Source organism: Perognathus longimembris, chromosome 6, assembly GCF_023159225.1.
Source record: "Perognathus longimembris pacificus isolate PPM17 chromosome 6, ASM2315922v1, whole genome shotgun sequence".
NCBI classification, from domain to species: domain Eukaryota; kingdom Metazoa; phylum Chordata; class Mammalia; order Rodentia; family Heteromyidae; genus Perognathus; species Perognathus longimembris.
This window is the reverse complement of record NC_063166.1, coordinates 76,361,813-76,380,716: the sequence shown is the minus strand read 5'-3', so window position 1 is coordinate 76,380,716 and position 18,904 is coordinate 76,361,813. Positions and strand designations below refer to the sequence as shown.

Sequence of the window (18,904 nt, the reverse complement as noted above, 5' to 3'; positions counted from 1 at the left end):
CCCATGAAAGTGTAGGACTGTAAGATGAGTATTATTGATTGAGGATAAGTAGGATAAGTAGGTAGGGTTTCATCAAAGTGGTTACCATTCTTTTGTGCATTTAAAAATTTTTGTGATGAGTTATTTTTGCCACAGTGAATGTTTTTTTGGAATTTAGCAAATGATCATCAGGTTAATTTGGACGAATGAAATTGGGACCTGAAATATTGAAAATGTACATTAGTGAATAAGAGTGGATACCACAAGTCACTGAAACCCATTGTGAAGCGATATACCATTACAACAGCAAGACTTGTACAAGAATAAACAGCCCAAGGACAGAGAACAGAAATCCCAAAATAGACCCTGTGACATAGGCGGCTTGAATTTTTTATAAAGTTCTCCATTCCAATCAATTGCAAAAGTTTGAATTATTCACTAAATACTAATGGAACAATTGGTTAACAACACAGGGGAAAAGTTTTCTTTTTTGTTTGTTTCTAGAATTTTTGTTTATTTATTTTATGCCAGTCCTGGGGCTTGAATTCAGGGCCTAAGTACTGTCTCTACGCTTTTGTGCTCAAAACTAGCACTCTACCATTTGAGCCATAGCTCCACTTCTGAATTTTTGCTGGCTAATTGGAGATAAGAGTCTCATAGACGTTTCTGCCCAAGCTGGCTTTGAACTACCATCCTCAGATCTCAGCCTCCTGAATAGCTAGGATTACAGGCACGAGACGCTGCACCCAGGCAGGAAGGATGTTTTCTGTCTTACATACTGTTACAGCTTGCCCTGTGATCAATTTCCAGATGGATGAAAGAAATGATGTGCTCAGAGAGAGAGAGAGAGAGAGAGAGAGAGAGAGAGAGAGAGAGAATGTGACAAGTATTTATTAGACTTCACAAGTCGTAATGATTTTAGAACAAAAATTTAAGCAAAAAACCTCATTTGATTATCCTAACACTTTCAAATTTGACACAAAACTAAGGGGAAAGAAGAAAGGATTATTTAGAGAGAGAATCAAAATAAGTATTTGTCAAGCTCCTCTCATTTAGTGCTCAGAACTATCCTGTAAAATAAATACTAGTACCTCTATCTCTATTTTATAAAATAATTAACCGAGGTTTGGAAAAGTTCAGTCACACAATTAGAACTTGGTGGTACTAAGATTTTCAGTCATGACTGATTTGCTAACCACTTTTTGTTCTACTTCTCATGGATTTTGATAAACTAAAAATATCTTTAATATATAAGCAGCTCTTACAACTCAAAAATAATAACACTAAAAAATGGCATCTATAGTATCACTGAATCCCAAAAGTAGTATCAAACCATAGAAAATAGAATCCCTCTTCTTGAGAGCTTAAGAGGCAGCATGAGGGATTTGGGTCAAACTCAAGGAAGAACTAATTTCCTGCCAGGCTGTTGTGGAAGGCAAAAGGTGAGGGAGACAAGCCCTAGAATGTCACCTTCTTTTCCTCATAGTCAGCTGCGTTGTTTTCCTGCTTTCAACATCCAGGAACTAGAGAAGCAACAGGGGAAGGCCCAGCCTGGTTCTGAGAATTAGGTGCCTCGTGGGGTCATCCCCGTCTCTGGCTCCATTTCAGGATCTGTCCAATAGAAGAACTGAGAGGAAGGACTCGCTCTGCCCAGTGCGGGTGAATTCTGTGCTCCCTGGCCCCTGAGATACCAAACCGCCACAGCCTCTTTCCCACCAACCATAGGCTCATATCACAGGTATGAAACCTGGGTGGTGGCTCTGAGTCAGATGACAGTCCTGCTTAGAGTCCTCTGCAGCTAGGGAAGGAGTGCCATTGGCATTTTTATCTGCCCCAGTCCTGGAATAAACCAAACCAAAGCCACGCTCTGCCCATCCCAGGTAGCCAAGCCAGCAGAGGGCAGCTCCACCAGTTGCCTTTGGGAGTGATTTTCCCAAAGGTAGGAGTGCTTCCTCTTCCACCCATCCACAGGGGCCCAAGAGAAGGGGACAGGGCTGGGCTTGTTTCCCAAGCTGAGCCAGTTTCTCTGACCGGAAGCTTTGACCCCAACCGTAATGTGTACCTAGAACTCTGCAAAGTCCTCCCTGCCCTTTAAAGCTGACTTCTAGCCCCTGCCTAAGATATCACTGGCGCTTTAGGAAAGACAGAGAGCCAGGAAAGAAAAGCCTGACTCCCTAGCCTGAATAGTGTTGATTGATTCAAACTTGGAATCGAAAAGGACTGTACTTGGGGATCTGAGGAATTGCAGATCAGGAGACACAGGCCTAGTGGCTCCGAATTGGTGTTGTGAAGAAGGCAGGGAAGTTGGGGCTTAACTGGGAGGCAAGGCTGATTCATTTACAAAACAGTAAAAAAAAAAAAATCCCTCAGTAGGAATCATCTATGGAACATTGAGAAAGAACAGCAGGTCTATGATCAAAGAAGATAAATAAAAACAATTATATATTATACATCTTTAACCTCTGGGCACAATTCTAGCCTCTGGCAGGTTCCAGAACTTTCAGATAGCTACAGTCAATGCAGCTACCTCCTGACTCCATTATGTGTGTGTGTGTGTGTGTGTGTGTGTGTGTGTGTGTATGTGTGTGTGCACATGCGCAGATCCTATGGCTTGAATTCAGGAGCCTGGGCACTGTCCCTTAGCTTTTGTGCCCAAGGCTAGCCCTCTACCACTTAAGCCACGGCTCAACTTTCAGCTTTTTTTCTGGGGGGTAGGGGAGGGGGTTAGTTGGAAATAAAAGTCTCATGGATTTTCCTGCCTAGACTGGCTTTGAACTCCAGGCCTTAAATCTCAGCCTCCTGAATAGCTAGGATTACAGGTGTGAGCCACCAGTGCCCAATGCTGCCTCCATTTTTTAAAGTTCTCCCTGTCTAAGGATCTAGTTCAGTGGTAGAGCACTCGCCTAGCATGTGTGAGGCGCTGGGTTTGATGCCCAGCACCTCCCCCCTCCCAACACACAGAGTGTGGAAGAGAAATGGTGGGCAAATGTACTCATCGTACTCAATGTACATACGGGAGACTGGAACTAGGAAACTTAATGGTGGGAGGAGGGAGTGACTCTGACAAAGATGAACTGCACACATAAATGGACAAGCTAAAATATTTTTAAGCCAAAAGAAAGAAAAAGAAAAGACTGATGAGAAACACTGAGACCCAAAGAACAAAAATTCTTGCCCAGTATCAAGAGCCCAAGTCATTAATACAGGCAGAACTGGATCCAAGGCCCTAACACGAAAGACCTGCCTTCAGTTATTGCACAAATACCCCTACTCTTGGGAGGGGCTGGGGTCATGATGGAGAGGGCATGTTCCTAGCCCCACCCCTGCTCCTCCTCCCCTGAGTCAACCGCTGTAGCCTCTCTGGGGCCACAGGTGTTCATTTGGGGGCCTCCGGGCCCTCATCTTATTAGCTGTCTTGGTAGAAACATGAGGATCCTGAGCTGCTTCTTTCTGACGGTTCTCCTGGCTTTAGGGAGCCAGCTGCCTGGGGTGTCAGGCTGGAAGAAGAAGGGAGGTGAGTGGGATACCTCCAGGGACCAGGTCATTCGCAGTGTGTGTGTGTGTGTGTGTGTGTGTGTGTGTGTGTGTGTGTGTGTGTTACTTTCAGGAGAATGCATTTTTATTTGTGGGTTTGGTACATATCTTTCTGCCAGCATGTCCATGCTTGTCTGTTGGCTGAGCGTGTTTAGGAACATACACAGGCCTGCCTGTGTCCATGTGTGTTTTTGTGCCTGACTATGCGAACCCCCGCACACATATACCCACAACCATGTGTGTCTGTGCATGTGCGTCTCTGTGCCCTGAGTGTCCATCCTGTGTCCTATCCCCTCCCCGTGGTCCTATAACTCTCACCATGGGGTGTGAGTCTGCTCTGGCCCTCTCTGGGCCGAAGCCACATCTGTAGAAGGGACTGTAGAAGGAAATGTGGCTCTTGGAATCCACCTGCCTCTCTTCTCCCTCCCTCAAATGCTGTCCCCACCCCATTCCCTGACAAGACTCAGAGTGGCCTGCTGGCAGCAAGGGAGGTGTGAATGCTTGAGTGGCTAGACAGATGGCTCCCAGTCTGAGAGAGGCCACCCCTTCCATCCTCCTCGGGGGCTGGAATGCTCTGACCTACATCCACCTGCGCTTCCCTGCCTGTGGAGGAGTGGGCAGTTATGAGAGCAGGTCCTCTTTTTCCACAAGGCCCCAGGAAGCAGTTTCTGCATCCTCTCTGCCCCTGAGCTTTACAGTATGCCTTCCGCAGAGGCGTAGGTCTCTGCCTGGCGCATGAGCTAGTTTGGGGAGAAGGATGCCCAGAGCACCCCAGCTGAGGAGATATTCCAAGGTCAGACCTTGAGGCGGTGATTCATGCACCGTCACCACACACATGTGTCCCAGCAAGGTCCGGGGAGTCAGCACTGTTTGATTCCCATTTTTTCAGAGGAGGAAACCACTTGCCCAAGGCCAAAGACTGACTCTTGAGTTGGTATCAAGAGTATCATTGCAATCAGAAAGACTCACCTCACCAACTTCCTCCCTGTGAAATGGAGCCCAGTGCGGGGGGGGGGGTGATACGAAGTACCCCGAGGAGTAAGTGCAGTGCAAGTGGGTGATACAGAGGAGCAACCAGGAGGCCCAGGAGGCCATGTCTCCGTCCCTGGCTCAGCTGTTCAGGGTGCGTTCTGGGGCCTGCAAGAGCTTGGGCCTGCCCAGGACCTCTCTGCATGCCCAGTTGTGGCTCCTCTGATTCACTGGAACCCACTGTGCCCTGATTTCTTTACCACAACAGCTGCTTGGTCCTCAGCCAACAGCAGCATAAGGTGATGGGAGGGGGGGCGGGGGAGGAGGGTGTCAAGGGAAAGGAAGTGTTAGTTTGTTGTCTGTGGAAGGTCAGTCACTACTTTTTTTTTAAGACGCCCCCCATACACACACCCCCCTTGCCTCTTAATCAAATGCTGGGTACTCTGCCACAAATTGCTTAGGAAACAGTAAGTGCCTAATAAGGTGTTTTCAATGGTGATAAATGGTAATATTTGGAACAAACCTGTGTATGTGTAGCTCTGTGTATGTACAACTGTTGATGTATTTAGTACTGCCGACACACATTTGCATGTGACACATGCATGTCTTTGATGTCTGTGTGTGTGTGTGTGTGTGTGTAGGCATGTGTACATAATGACATTTGTATATTTGTGTCCCATTTTGAATGTATGGATGTTACTGCTTGTAACATATGAATATATGTATATATGTGAATATATGTGTGAATATGTTACATATACACATATATGTAACATTCACACACATATATTCATGCACATATATATTTATACGTACATATCTTATGTGTAAGTTGCTCTTATAGATTTAAAAGGCTGACTGTCAGCAATGTCATAGGTCAAGCTGACCAAGAACTGTGTGTATAGACCTAAGTGTACTTGTAGGTTTGACTGTTGGTGTGTCTACCTCTGCATAGATGACTGTCTCTTTAAGTCATCTGGGTGTGGTAGCTCCCTCCCTGAATCTACACATTCACGGCATACACAGGTAAACCACATCTACGTGTGTGCCTATGCGGTGCCCAGTGTGCCAGTCAGTGAACACGGAGCCCGGATACGGAGAGATGGTTAAGGAGGGCAGATAAACAGAGCTGGCGTGACCACCCAAATCTCTCCACACGCCTCTGCATGCTGTAGGCCTGTGGCTGGTAGTTCTTCCAACTTGAAGTGCCAACTCAGCCCCTCTCCCTGCCAGTCAATTCCTCAGGGCCCCGTCCCAGACCCCTCCCCCTAGGAGCTCCCCGGCCTCTATCCCAGACCCACCCTACACCACCACCTCCTCCTCAACACACAGGCAGCTCCCACTCACCTGGCTTTGGGCTCAGGTGGCTTTGTTTGGCCCATTCTTTGAGGCCTGAGCACTTCTCACCGAAGCTTGAGCTCAGGGCTAAACCCTACCCTGTAGATAGTCTCCCAAGGCCCCCCCAGATCTCCCTTAAGAGAGGCTCGTCAGAGTGGGGGCTCCCTCTTAGGTAAGGTATCCTTTCTTCCAGCAGGGGGCAGCAATTCAACTTAAACGAACTGAAGCTGCCATTGAGTACTCACTATGTGAGCAAGGGGTCACCTACTATGTGTGCAGCCAGCACCCGGACAGGAGCAGCAGGGGACACAGGGGCAATGTCACAACCCTGCATCTGGCGGCCATGGGAGGCTCCTGAACCTCCTCTTTGGTGCGAGATTGAAGTAGAGCCTCGCAGTCCAGTCTCATCCCCAAAGCCCCAAAGCAACCAGAACTGGAGGTCATAGAGGTCAGAGGGAAGCAGGCCCTGGGAGTCCCAGCCCCAGGACTGTGTGTGGTTAGGCTGGTCACTCCCTCTACAGCCCTTGATTTCTTCCTCCAAATGAGGGGGGAGCGGTGGGGGGAAGATATAATTGCCTCGTGTGTGAAGTCTGGAAACAGCCCCAAATCCCAACAAGAATTGTGACTAGGTTCAGGACGGAACATTCTGCAGCTGTAGACTATCAGTAGCGTGCACAGGTACATCTAAAGCTATGCCACACGCACCGGTGACAGTGTGCCAAGGCAGATGTGGCCAGCTGTGGCATGTGGTGCTACACCAGGCTGGCAGCAGGTGCCACATGTGCAACACTGAGTCTCCCTTCAAACTCTTTTCTTTCCAGTCGTCATTGAGCCGGAACCCAAGGTGGGACGAGGCGAAGGAGAGGGCTGACCAGTCTCAGCTCTGGCCCGAGGCGAGCTGCAGACAGCTGTAGTCAGATACTCTGAGGGGAGGATAATTTGGGACTGCATAATTAGTGCAGCACCCGGGACAGAGGGTCTTCCGCAGAGGTGATGTTTCGGTGAGGACGAATGTATGCACTGGGTAAATGAGGTACAAGGAAACAGCATCCCCAGAGGACAGGCAGAGACTAAGGGATGGAGACTGAGCTGTCTCCACCTACAAGCTATGGGGGTTCTTTTTACAGAGAAATCAGGGGGCTGCCCACCAGACGATGGGCCCTGCACCCTGTCAGTGCCGGACCAGTGCATGAATGACCGCCAGTGTCCCTCAAACTACAAATGCTGCTCCAAAGCTTGTTTTCGCCAGTGTGTTCCCAGGGTCTCAGGTAGGTGCCTCCCCCTGCCCCCACCCTGGCTGACCACTGAAGCTCCAGGGCCTGTGGGGAAAAGAAGGGCTCACCCAGGCTTCTTGTTGCAGTCAAGATGGGCAACTGTCCCCGGGACCAGCTGTACTGCCTCAGTCCCATGAAGCACTTTTGTAACCAGGACTCCGACTGCTCACGCAGTAAGCGCTGCTGCCCCACTGCCTGTGGCCGAGACTGCAGGGATCCTACCAGAGGTACGGCTCTCGAGGCATGGCGGGGGGGGGGGGGGGGGCGGTGGCGTCCCTCTCCCAGCCCTAGCTCTGAAATCAAGGCTGGCACTCTACCACTTGAGCCACAGCTCCCTTTCTGTCTTTTTGGTGTTGAATTGGCAATAAGAATCCCATGGACTTTGCTGCCCAGGCTGGCTTTGAACTGTGATCCTCAGATCTCAGCCTCCTGAGTAGCTAGGATGCCAAGCGTGAGCACTGGAACCCAGCCCCTGATTCCCTGGATGTGCTGCAACTCAGAACGGCTCTGAGCTTCCTTCTGCCCTTGTGAAGAGCACAGGCAGCTCTGCCCTGGTGGCCACCAGAGCCGGGCTAACGGGGCCTGGATAGCGGATTGACTTTTCCTTTTTATCTCTCTCTCTCCTCAGGTTTAAGATCCATGGCTCCACATCCCAGTTCAGGGTCCTAACAGTGAGGGGTGACAGAAGGGCCCATCTCTGCCAGGGGCAGCACCAACCTTCTGTGATAAACATTCACTTGCTGTCCCAGCAACCCTTGCTTCTCCTCCTGTGAGTTAATATTCATCACCGGACCTCAGAGGGATTTGGCTTTACCAGCCCAGCACCCTGAAACTACCACCACACTGAGCTTCCCACGCACCACGCTGACCAACACCACGTTTACATCATTTTGTGTATCTTGTTCCTCTCCTTCAGATGTCCAACTCAGGCAATTCTTTTTTTTTTTTTTTGCTGTTCTCTTTTTTTGTTGTTGTTTATTAATTGAACACAATTTTTTTACAAGGTGTTGTGCAAAAAGGGTACCGTTACATAGTAGGTCAGTGTGTACATTTCTTGTGATATCTTACGTCCTGTTTTTCTATCCCTTCTCTAGGTCAGGTAGACATATATACAATATACAATGTATCAAGAACATATACAGTATTCACAGACTTGGTCTCTACTGTCTCTCCATCTCCCTTTGTTAACAGTCATATATCAGGGAGATCATGCCCCTTTGTTTTCTGTGTTCTAGGCTTGTCTCGCTCAACATTATTTGTTCGAGTTCTGACCATTTCCCTGCGAATAACAATATTTCACCATTCCTAATCACTATGTAGTATTCCATTGTGTATAAGTACCATATTTTTTGGATCCATTCGACTGTGGAGGGGCATCTGGGTTGTTTCCATATTTTGGCTATTGTGAATTGTGCCGTGATAAACATGGAAGTACAAATGTCTTTTTGATGTCTTGGGTTTTGCTGTTCAGGATAGATGCCTAGGAGTGGTATGGCCAGGTCATAGGGTAGGTCTATATTGAGTTTTTTGAGAAACCTCCATACTGTTCTCCAAAGTGGTTGTACTAATTTGCACTCCCACCAACAATGGAGAAGGGTTCCTCTTTCCCCGCACCCCCTCCAGCATCTGTTGTTGCCTGCAACTCAGGCAATTCTATACCCTAAAAATGTATGTCCAGCTGGGTACCAGTGGCTCATGCCTGTAATCCTAACTACTCAGGAAGCTGAGACTGAGGATCATGGTTCAAGGCCAGCCTGGAGAAGGAAAGTATGTGAGATTCTTATCTCCAATAAACTACCAAACCATCAAAAAATGAAGTGTGGCCTTTTTTAGTCTTAAGCAAAAACAATGCTCAGGGACAGCACCCAGGCTCTGAGTTCGAGCCCCAGGACTAGCACAGAAAAAAAAAAAGTTATGTCCAGCAGAATTTTCCACACCTTAGTTCAGGCATCATTTCAGCTGTACTTGTAAAATAGCATGATGGATTCCCAGCCACCTGCAATACCATTCACTTGTATTTCCCTTTTAGGTGACTCATTTTTGTATGCAACGAAATCCATTTCAAAAGAAAATCTGGCCTCACTACTAGGGAAGCAATAAGCAACATCACTGGCCACACAGAAAGAACATAATTGGGAAAGCAAATTCGAACAGAATGGCTCAGTTCCATTCAATTAATTCATGTCCGATTAAATAATATTACTAAGCTCTAGCTAGATAAGGGCGTTTTGCCAAGACTGAGCCTGCAGCCCTTCTGCTTTAAATGAATGGGAGATTAGCAAGGGGGAAAGAGCTGTCAGAGCTCTAAGCTGAGAACTTCCAGCTGCCACAAGCAGGATCGAAAAGAGAGCCCATGTCACTCCAGGAGTCGATGTTGTAGCGTGATACATCCAGGCGCTTGCTAAGGTCATTTGGGACTGGCCTTACATGAGGAGACACGCTACTCGAGCAGTAGCAGTAGAGTGGGTCTCTCCCCATTGTTAGACTACACTTGACTGGCTTCCGTTTCCCCAGGCTCTCACTACAGTCAGGGCCTAAGGAGGGGAAGGGGATGATCCCCACTCTAGTCCTTCACCCATCTGGTCATCCTGGCTGCTGCAACCCTTCTCACACAGTTCAAACACTTGAACTGAAATTGTGGGCTCAAAGTAACCAAGGCAGCACCTTGGATACAAGGTGATGCCTGAGAGAGGAGATGGAGAACAGAGAGCACTTTGTGGGCGTCCTTGAGCTGCTGGGACCTTGGCTCTGTGTCTGGATCCTTCTGTGTCTCAGATTCCCTGCTCCCCTCCCCCTCCCCCCCCCCCCCCCCCCCGCAACCTCCAGGAATTAACACGGAGCACGCTGAGGAGTGTGTGTTCTTGGCCTGCAGTTGCCTCTCCCCGCCCCCCACTCCCCATTCCCAGCTTTCACAGCTTCCCTGGGGGATTGTGCGCATCCCCGCCCCACAGACTTAGGGCTCGCTTAGGAACCTGCTTAGGATGACGGGATGTGAGTAGAAATGGCAGTGTGCTGGTTCAAGACAAGGAATTGATTTACCATAGTCAGAGCCCCACGCCAATATCGATTATTCATCTATAGCAATACACATCTTAAATGCCTTCCACTTTACAACATCACCTCATTCATCCACCCCCTAGCCCTGAGAAAGTTGGGCAAGCTGCTATTCTGATTTGACAATGGAGAGGCAGCAGCTCTGAAAGGACTGAGTTGGCCAAGATCCCTAGCAGAGAGGAGAGACAAGAGACAGAGACGGGGATGGATTTCAAACAACAGTTAGCTCACTTTATCTGTGGCACAGCACGGGCATAGGGGACTGAACACCCTGTCGTGACAGAGGAACAGGGAGCTGTGTCCCTTCTTACGTGTGAGCGTGTAGGAGAATAGCATCCCGCAGATGTATCTGCAGCCTGAATGAGATGAGGCCTGTACTGGATCCGAGTATGTTCTCAACAATGATAATGACCATGAGTTAGACCAACACCCATCAACCCCGGTTCTAGTCTTCAGCACCCTGTCCCAGCCAGGCCCACAACAGCCTGAGGATCACAGATGGATGTTTGCCTCCCCTCTCCTCCCTTCCCCCAGCCTTCCTGGAAGATGGGACTCAGGACTCCACCCGCAGGTGAGGGACACTGGCTCTCGGGGCACAAGGATGAGCTCAGGCTTCACAACTCACCGGGCTAGAGCTGGACTGCTAGACACCGCCTGGGAGCTCCCTGGGATCTGGAGCGGCTTCTCCCCACTCCTTCACCCCCATCCCCACGGGCAGAGCCACTGCCTGGGTCTCCCCTGTACAATGCAGAGCGCAGAGCCTCGGCCCTCGCCAAATCTGTGTCAGGAAATGACTGAGCTAAGTCCCCTGTCACCGTGGCAGGCACTCCAAGAAGCAAAATACAGCGACTGCCATTCCTGGACCAGAGCCGGAGGAGACGTCTCTCCAGAGGGGTCACCATCCCCCTAAGTGGCCCATCCTTCTGGGCCCCTGATTTGTGGGCATGGCTGGGTTGTTGGGCGCAGTCTCCAGACAACACCCCCAGCTCTCACTCGAGTCAGGAATAGAAGCCACCTCCTCCGGCCGGCCCGAGGCCTCCCTCCCTCCGCTGGCAGCGATCAATGCGGCCTCAGCCGCGGGGGACGGAGGAGCAGGGAGGGAGGGGGCCGCAGAGAGACGCCGTAGGGCCGCGGGGCTGAGAGGCGGCTGGAGTCCTTGGCGGCGCCTTTTGGAGGCCGGCCGGCAGGGAACACAGAGGCCCCAAAGGGAACCAACCACACCGTCTGAGGGCTCCTTCGGGGAGAGGCGTGGTGCTGGTAAGGTAAGGGGCTGGGAGAGTGGGAGGCATGGGCTGCCAAGGGTTCTGGGGTTCAGGCCCCGACCTGGCTAAGGAGGGAGCAATGTGGGCCAGCCCTGCTTTGGGGAGACCGGAGCTGGTCCTGCTTGCACATCTGTATAATGGGACTAATAAACCTCCCTGGGTGCACTGGTAGAGGATTCACCGAAGTTATAGTTGGCAGGGTGGGTGGTTTAGGAAAGTACTAGACAGGAGGTGCTCAAAATGAGTGGCCCCGAGATTGCAGCTTAAGTGGGCCGGGAACCAGCTGGGTAATTTTGAGCAAGTCACCCCACCTTTCTTACTGGTAGCCAGGTTCTTGTCAAGCAGTACTTGTTCAACCAATTCCTCTGCTTCATAAAGCAGGAAAGGGGTTTGCTGGAGATCATGCTTCTAATGGATGATGGAAATGGGTTGGAAACTTTTTCATCTCCTGCGGGCAAAGCCAGGTGGAAGAGGCTGGAGGGGAGCCGCATGCATCCCACTCGTGGTTACGATGCGCTGATGACACCCCAGGACCGTGCTGCCGTTAAGCACTGCGGCATTGGATCCTCAGCCTCTCGTGGGAAGACTGATGTCTTCCTGATTGCAGATAGGAAAGGGAGCTCGGAGATGGCAGTGGGTCCACTCAAGGTCAACCGCTGGCCCATGACAGACTCATCAGAATTTTAACTCATGTTCAACCAAAGAAAAACACAAGGGATTCATATTAGCTAAGAGAATATGAGCACACTGAGCTCCAACTGTGTTGCTGGGGCTCTGTACACCATCGTGATAACAGCTTATTCAGAGTCCGTGGAGGCTAAAGCCTAGAACAGGAAAGCTGACCTGAGGTTGCACAAGAGACAGAGGTAAGGGCAGAATCAGATTCCAATCCACCTAACACAAACCCAGGGTTAAGTGAAAGGCAGCCAGGCTGGAGTACTGGATGTGTGCTAGATGCCCCGGCCCACCACGGATGGGCTGATAGAGTTCAGGAGTCAAGACATAGCCCTAGGTTCTAGCAAAGACAGACATCAGTGCACTTCTTCTGTGGAAAGATCTAGCATTTCCTGACTGCTCACCAAAGCCAAGAATTTTCCACGACCCTCCAGTCAATCTTGGGAAGGGGTGCTACTGCCTGCATTGTGTAAGAATCAGAGACCTAGAGAAAAAAAATAAATAAAACCACCTTACTCAAGGCTCATGGGTGGGTTTAAGCCCAGGTTTGCCTGACTCCAAAAGACAGTGAGCGGCACTGGTGGATTATTCAGTAAACTCTTTATGTGGGCCAGGTCTAAAGAGGACACGAGGACACAAATCATTGAAACCACATTTTGAAGTAGATAGGCATATATACATACATTAGTCTCCATTTCACAGAAGCTCAGAGTCACCCATACACAGAGAAGGTTCAAGGTCATGTCTGAAGGACTCAACAAATGCCTTATATCCTCTAACCCAGTAGCTCTCAACTTAACCAAGTATCAGAATCACCCACCTTGTCTTTAAACACGAGACTATTTGCTGTGGTGGAGGCCGGTCTGAAAACCCAGCGCTTAGGAAACTGAGGCAGGAGACTTCAAGTCCAGCCTGATTACCTTAGCAAGACTGTGTTTCAAAAAAACACAAACCAATCAGGCAATTAAACTACACAAATATATACAGACAGACAGACAGAGACAATAGAGAGGGAGGGAGGAAGACTGACTGCTGGCCTCCTCTCTCTACCCACTTTCTGATCTGGCAAACCTAGGGTTGACTGGAGAACCTGAATCTCGGACCAAGTCCCAGGTGAGGCGGCTCGTCCAGGGAACATACAGGGAGACCCACTGTTCTCAACTGATTTTCCTGACCATCCTACAGGTGGCAAGCATTACCGCTCCCACTGGCCGAGGAGGAAATGGACACCCCGGATAACCGGGATCTAGGGGGCATTTGACCTCTACTGAACGCCTACTGCACACCGGGCGCTCCACACAAAGCCTCCCCCCCCCCCGCCCCCCGCCAGCCTCGCCGTGCCCGCCCCTCCCGCGGAACCATGGTGAGCGAGTCCTCGGGGTCGGGCGCCGGCGCCCCCTGGCGGCGAAGAGACGAAGCGCTGCGCGTGAACGTGGGCGGCGTGCGGCGGCGGCTGAGCGCCCACGCCGTGGCGCGCTTCCCGGGCACGCGGCTGGGCCGCCTGCAGGCCGCGGCGTCCGAGGAGCAGGCGCGGCGCCTGTGCGACGACTACGACGCGGGGACGCGCGAGTTCTACTTCGACCGGCACCCGGGCTTCTTCCTGGGCCTGCTGCACTTCTACCGCACCGGCCACCTGCACGTGCTGGACGAGCTGTGCGTGTTCGCCTTCGGCCAGGAGGCGGATTACTGGGGCCTGGGCGAGAGCGCGCTGGCCACGTGCTGCCGGGCGCGCTACCTGGAGCGGCGCGTGGCGCGGCCCCGCGCGTGGGACGAGGACAGCGACACGCCGAGCAGCGTGGACCCGTGCCCGGATGAGATCTCGGACGTGCAGCGCGAGCTGGCGCGCTACGGCACGGCGCGCTGCGGCCGCCTGCGCCGCCGCCTGTGGCTCACCATGGAGAACCCGGGCTACTCGCTGCCCAGCAAGCTCTTCAGCTGTGTCTCCATCGGCGTGGTGCTCGCCTCCATCGCCGCCATGTGCATCCACAGCCTGCCCGAGTACCAGGCGCGGGAGGCCGCGGCCGCCGTGGCCGCCGTGGCCGCGGGCCGCAGCGCGGAGGAGGTGCGCGACGACCCGGTGCTTCGACGGCTCGAGTACTTCTGCATCGCCTGGTTCAGCTTCGAGGTGTCGTCTCGCCTCCTGCTGGCGCCCAGCACGCGCAACTTCTTCTGCCACCCGCTCAATCTCATCGACATCGTGTCCGTGCTGCCCTTCTACCTCACGCTGCTGGCCGGGGCGGCGCTGGGCGAACGGGGCGGCGCCAGCGGCGAGGAGTTGGGGGACCTGGGCAAGGTGGTGCAGGTGTTCCGGCTCATGCGCATCTTCCGCGTGCTCAAACTGGCGCGCCACTCCACCGGGCTTCGATCGCTGGGTGCCACGCTCAAGGTGGGATGTTTGCGTTGGGATGGGGGAAGAGCGAGGGGAGAATCGGGCAGATTAGCGGGAGAATTTACAAGCCTCCCATATCCGGGCGCAGGGCAGACTGAGGAGCCATGGCCAGGCGCAGAGCTAGATGCCAGGCGGACATTCACATCCAGCCTGACCTCGTCCTACGGGGGGCCCTGTATGGAGGAAGGGTTTACTTTACTGGAAGAGAAGGCTGAGCCATTGCTTGATTTTCTTTCTGCAAAGAAAAAGACAACGATCATCTCCTCCATTCCCCCTCCCCTCCCTTTTTGTGCCAGCCCTGGGGCTTGAACTCAGGCCCTGAGTGCTGTCCCAGAGCAGCTTTGGCTCAAGGTTAGCGCTCTACTACTTGAGCCCACAGTGCCACCTCCAGCTTGTTCTGAGTAGTCTCACAGACTTCCCTGCCTGGGCTAGCTTGGGACTTCCATCTTCAGATCTCAGCCTCCTGAGTAGCCAGGATGACAGGCATGAGCCACTAGTGCCTGGGACTCCTCCCCCCACTCCTCTTTTTTTTATTATTATTTTTTTTTTGCAGACAGTTCATTGTATTTAGGCCAGACTAGCCTTGAACTCCCTATGTAGTCAAGACTGGTCTCAAACGCAGGATCTTCTTTCTTGCCTTTGGCTTTCAAGTGTTATGATCACAAACATGGACTCCCATGACTAGGGACAAAGGTCACTTCGAGTGTATCTACCAAACTTCAAATTATAGAGGGCTGGGGATATGGCCTAGTGGCAAGAGTGCTTGCCTCGCACACATGAAGCCTTGGGTTCGATTCCCCAGCACCACATATATAGAAAACGACCAGAAGTGGTGCTGTGGCTCAAGTGGTAGAGTGCTAGCCTTGAGCAAAAAGAAGCCAGAGACAGTGCTCAGGCCGAGTTCAAGCCCCAGGACAGGCAAAAAACAAAACAAAACAAAAACAAAACCCTTCAAATTATAGAACAAAAATACGCCTGGATGCTAATTGGCATCTCCCCGTGAGCCTTTCTTCTGGCATTATCAGAAGGTACAGGTAGTCACCACAATAGGCCAAACCTAGGAATGTGGCCCTGGAGCTAACACTTACTGAGCACAGAATAGATTTGGTGCCAATTTCACATCCATTATTGATTTGTCCTTAGGACAACTTCCTCAAGATGATGTTATTATTCATTTTCTTCCCGTAGATAAAGATCATGAATTTAGAAGGCTTTTTTTTTTTTAAAGCCTAGTTGCAACTTACTGAACACATCGTCTTTGTGCCAGGCTCTGCCCAGGGGGTGACATTCACCTGATGGGGAAAGAAGGAAGGCAATGTGAACAACTTGTAACAAGGTTTAGCCAGGGGACAGGAGGAATGCTGGCAAAGGGGATACAGAGGGATGGGGGTGCCAAAAACGTGGTCTAAGAAATACATGGGTCGAGGTACTTAAGGCATGAGTTCTTGGCCTACAAGTTCTTACCTTTCCCCCGAGAGCATAGAAGAGCTTGTGAAAGCATTTATTGTCACCCCTTTGCAGATGTGGAAACTGAGGCTCCAGTGAATGACAGGATTTACCAAAGGTTCCTCAGTAAGTAAATGGCGGAGTCCAGAGACTAACCTCGCTGTCCCTAACTCTAGCACTCAGACTCTCTCTTAAAGCATCCTGCAACTCTGTGAAGGATCCCTGGAAGGCACTCAAAGGTCCCTTCCATGCTTGCTTACTTTTTTGCCTATTCTTCCGGCAGGAGGAGACCAAGGGTACAAGACCCTGGCAGGTGATCTAGGCAGAATCCTAGGGTACTGATCAGGTTCAGAGAATTCTGCTAGCCAGACCCCTTGAATGCAGTGTCTGTCTAGAGACAATCCTCATGCCCCCAGAACCCTGACTTGCCTCTACCATGAGAACCATGCTAAGGCAGAAAGTCATGGCTTGAGGATCTAAACTTTATGTGCAAGGCAGGAGCAGCATGGTGATCCCGGCTGTTAGGGTCAAGATTCGAGTGTCATGCTCTCCAGACGAGACCCTTGTCAGGACTCAGAGCGAGGCCCCAGGCTGGAAATGGCTCTGTTAACACATAGAAGCTTGCCAGACAGGTAAGATCTGTAGCCCTACCACAGACCTACTTTATGAGGCAAGCACTCTACCACTAAGTCATATTCCCAGCCCCACAGACCTACTTTAATTGAGTCAAATTGAATGGCACAAATTGAGTTAGTTGGGTCCTGGCTTTTAAACAAGAATTATGTGATGTTGCCACACATTACAGTTTTCACTAAATTAAGTTCTCTCAGCCTTGCCCTAACAACATTTAGAGTCAAATAACTCTTTGTTATCGGTGCTGCCCTACACACTGTAGGGCGTTAAACCACACTCTCTACCACTATCCAGCAGATACCCGTGGCACTCCTGTTCCCACTGTGATAACCAGGTGTCTCCAAACAGTGCTAAATGTCCCCAGGTGAGGCCCAAATCACCCTGTTTGAGAGCCACCGTCCTCAGTCTTGACTTCAGCGGCAGAGCAGATGTATACAGCCATAAGCAAATGTGATGTGTGTTTTGTCTCAGGAACCATATCCTCTCAACTTCCTTGAGGGGCAGAAAGGATTTTTTTTTGTACCTGCCACTCATGTGACAGATTAGTCAAAAGGACATGAAACCGAACTAATTGCATTGTGAAATATAAACTATAATTCTCTTGGTTCTGCAAGTGAAAAAAAAAAAAAGTAACAGGATCTCTGAGTTAAAAGAAACCACGATGGCCAGGCAGGCACCTTGGACAACAGAAATGAGGCCTATATTCAATCCCAGGGAGTTTTGTTGCCCTTTAACAAGAAGAGCTTAGTGTTAGGGCTTAGTGCCAGCTCACCCTTACTCTGTGTCTTGGGAGCTATTCAGTGCTATACTCTCTAGGCCTCCGTTTCTCCTATCGGCCCATCTAGCTGACTCAGGTTCCTACATTGTTTTTCAGCATAGCTACCGCGAGGTGGGCATCCTACTGCTATACCTGGCCGTGGGTGTGTCCGTGTTCTCCGGCGTAGCCTACACGGCGGAGGAGGAGGAGAACGTGGGCTTTGACACCATCCCGGCCTGCTGGTGGTGGGGCACGGTGAGCATGACCACGGTGGGCTACGGGGATGTGGTGCCGGTGACGGTGGCTGGCAAGCTGGCTGCCTCGGGCTGCATCCTTGGAGGCATTCTGGTGGTCGCACTCCCCATCACCATCATCTTCAACAAGTTCTCCCACTTCTACCGGCGCCAGAAGGCTCTGGAGGCAGCCGTGCGCAACAGTGGCCAGCGGGAATTTGAGGACATCCTGAGTAGCATGGATGGGGTGTCGGAGGTGTCTCTAGAGACATCCCGAGAGACCTCACAGGAGGGACGGTCTGCAGACCTGGAGAGCCAGGCCCCCAGTGAGCCTGCAAAGTCTCAGAGTTATTAAACCCATCGTTCTGCATCCCCTCTCCTCAGCCAGCTGGAACTAGCAGAGCCCTTCCCCCCCCGGCCCAGGTTCTTCATGGGGGTGGGCTTCCTAGGACTTCTTGTGCCCAGCCTGAAGTCAGACCCAGGAACTGCGTACTTTCTTGCAAAGGCCCGGGGCAGTAAGGGCAGTGTGCCCAGAGTGGCTCCGAGCCACCGGAGCTCCAGGCGTGAGCCAGGAGCAAGGGGAAGTCAGGCAGCGTGGCGATGGTTCTGACTACCACCTGTGACTGTGCTTGAAGAGGAGAATCATCCCCGGCGATAGAACTGAAGCTCAGAAAGGAGCCATGACTCACACAAACATCACGACTCGCAGTTACGGAGTCAGGTCTGGAGTCCTTGCTTATGGACTGCTATGAGAAGCATTGCCATTCGCTCTGTCTTCGACCTACAAAGTCTGTATGTGGATTTTAGGAGGGTATGGGTCAGGGTGAGAACCATCATCTGTCGGAGGGGATTCAGACCCGGGAGCCACGGACTGCAGTTCTAGGAGTCAGTGTTCAAGGATGAGTCCTGGCTGCCTCCTTAGCTGCTCTGCGAGTTTGCTGAGTGATCATCTCCAGCACACACACACATACACACACACACACACACACACACACACACACACACACACACAGAGCTGACTTGAGACAGAGCAAGCCTGACAGGGCGCTCGCTGCCTGAGCCCCAGATCCAGCGCTGTACCTGCTGCGGGAAGTGAGGCAGCCCTGTGCTCCTGCTTCACGATGGCAGGCCATCTGCCAAAGGGTCAGAGTCTGTGACCCAGAGGGAGGTGGAAAGCAAATGGGGCTGAGGAGGCAGCTCGACTCTGAAATGTCAGTGGCATGACCCCCATTCCCACTTGGCACCTTCCCTTCCGCCCACTATACACACTTCTAGTCCTGCCTGAGTAATGCTCATCCCTTTCAGTAAGCCATGACCCTGCCCTCCTTGATGGGGGTATCTCTTTATAGTCTCCTGCCAAG

At 51.4% G+C, this 18,904-nt stretch overlaps 2 protein-coding genes across 2 annotated transcripts; both read left to right on the top strand.

The window, feature by feature from the left end:
• Nucleotides 1-3,405: 3,405 nt before the first annotated feature.
• On the top strand, nucleotides 3,406-7,728 carry Wfdc5 (WAP four-disulfide core domain 5). The gene is made up of 4 exons (XM_048349403.1): nucleotides 3,406-3,493; nucleotides 6,948-7,088; nucleotides 7,181-7,335; nucleotides 7,723-7,728. Exons 1-4 carry the CDS (start codon nucleotides 3,406-3,408, stop codon nucleotides 7,726-7,728), a joined length of 390 nt encoding a protein of 129 aa, XP_048205360.1.
• A 5,710-nt stretch (nucleotides 7,729-13,438) lies between these two features.
• Kcns1 (potassium voltage-gated channel modifier subfamily S member 1) lies at nucleotides 13,439-18,068 on the top strand. The gene is made up of 2 exons (XM_048347475.1): nucleotides 13,439-14,471; nucleotides 17,428-18,068. The coding sequence occupies exons 1-2, from the start codon at nucleotides 13,446-13,448 to the stop codon at nucleotides 17,896-17,898; spliced, it is 1,497 nt and encodes a 498-aa protein (XP_048203432.1). The 5' UTR covers nucleotides 13,439-13,445; the 3' UTR covers nucleotides 17,899-18,068.
• Nucleotides 18,069-18,904: the final 836 nt, after the last annotated feature.

Coding starts and splice junctions, on each gene's coding strand:
- Kcns1 (XM_048347475.1), top strand. CDS start 13,446: ATGGTGAGCGAGTCCTCGGGGTCGGGCGCCGGCGCCCCCTGGCGGCGA. Junction 14,472..17,427: donor CGCTGGGTGCCACGCTCAAG/GTGGGATGTTTG, acceptor ATTGTTTTTCAG/CATAGCTACCGCGAGGTGGG.
- Wfdc5 (XM_048349403.1), top strand. CDS start 3,406: ATGAGGATCCTGAGCTGCTTCTTTCTGACGGTTCTCCTGGCTTTAGGG. Junction 3,494..6,947: donor AGGCTGGAAGAAGAAGGGAG/GTGAGTGGGATA, acceptor TTCTTTTTACAG/AGAAATCAGGGGGCTGCCCA. Junction 7,089..7,180: donor GTGTGTTCCCAGGGTCTCAG/GTAGGTGCCTCC, acceptor TTCTTGTTGCAG/TCAAGATGGGCAACTGTCCC.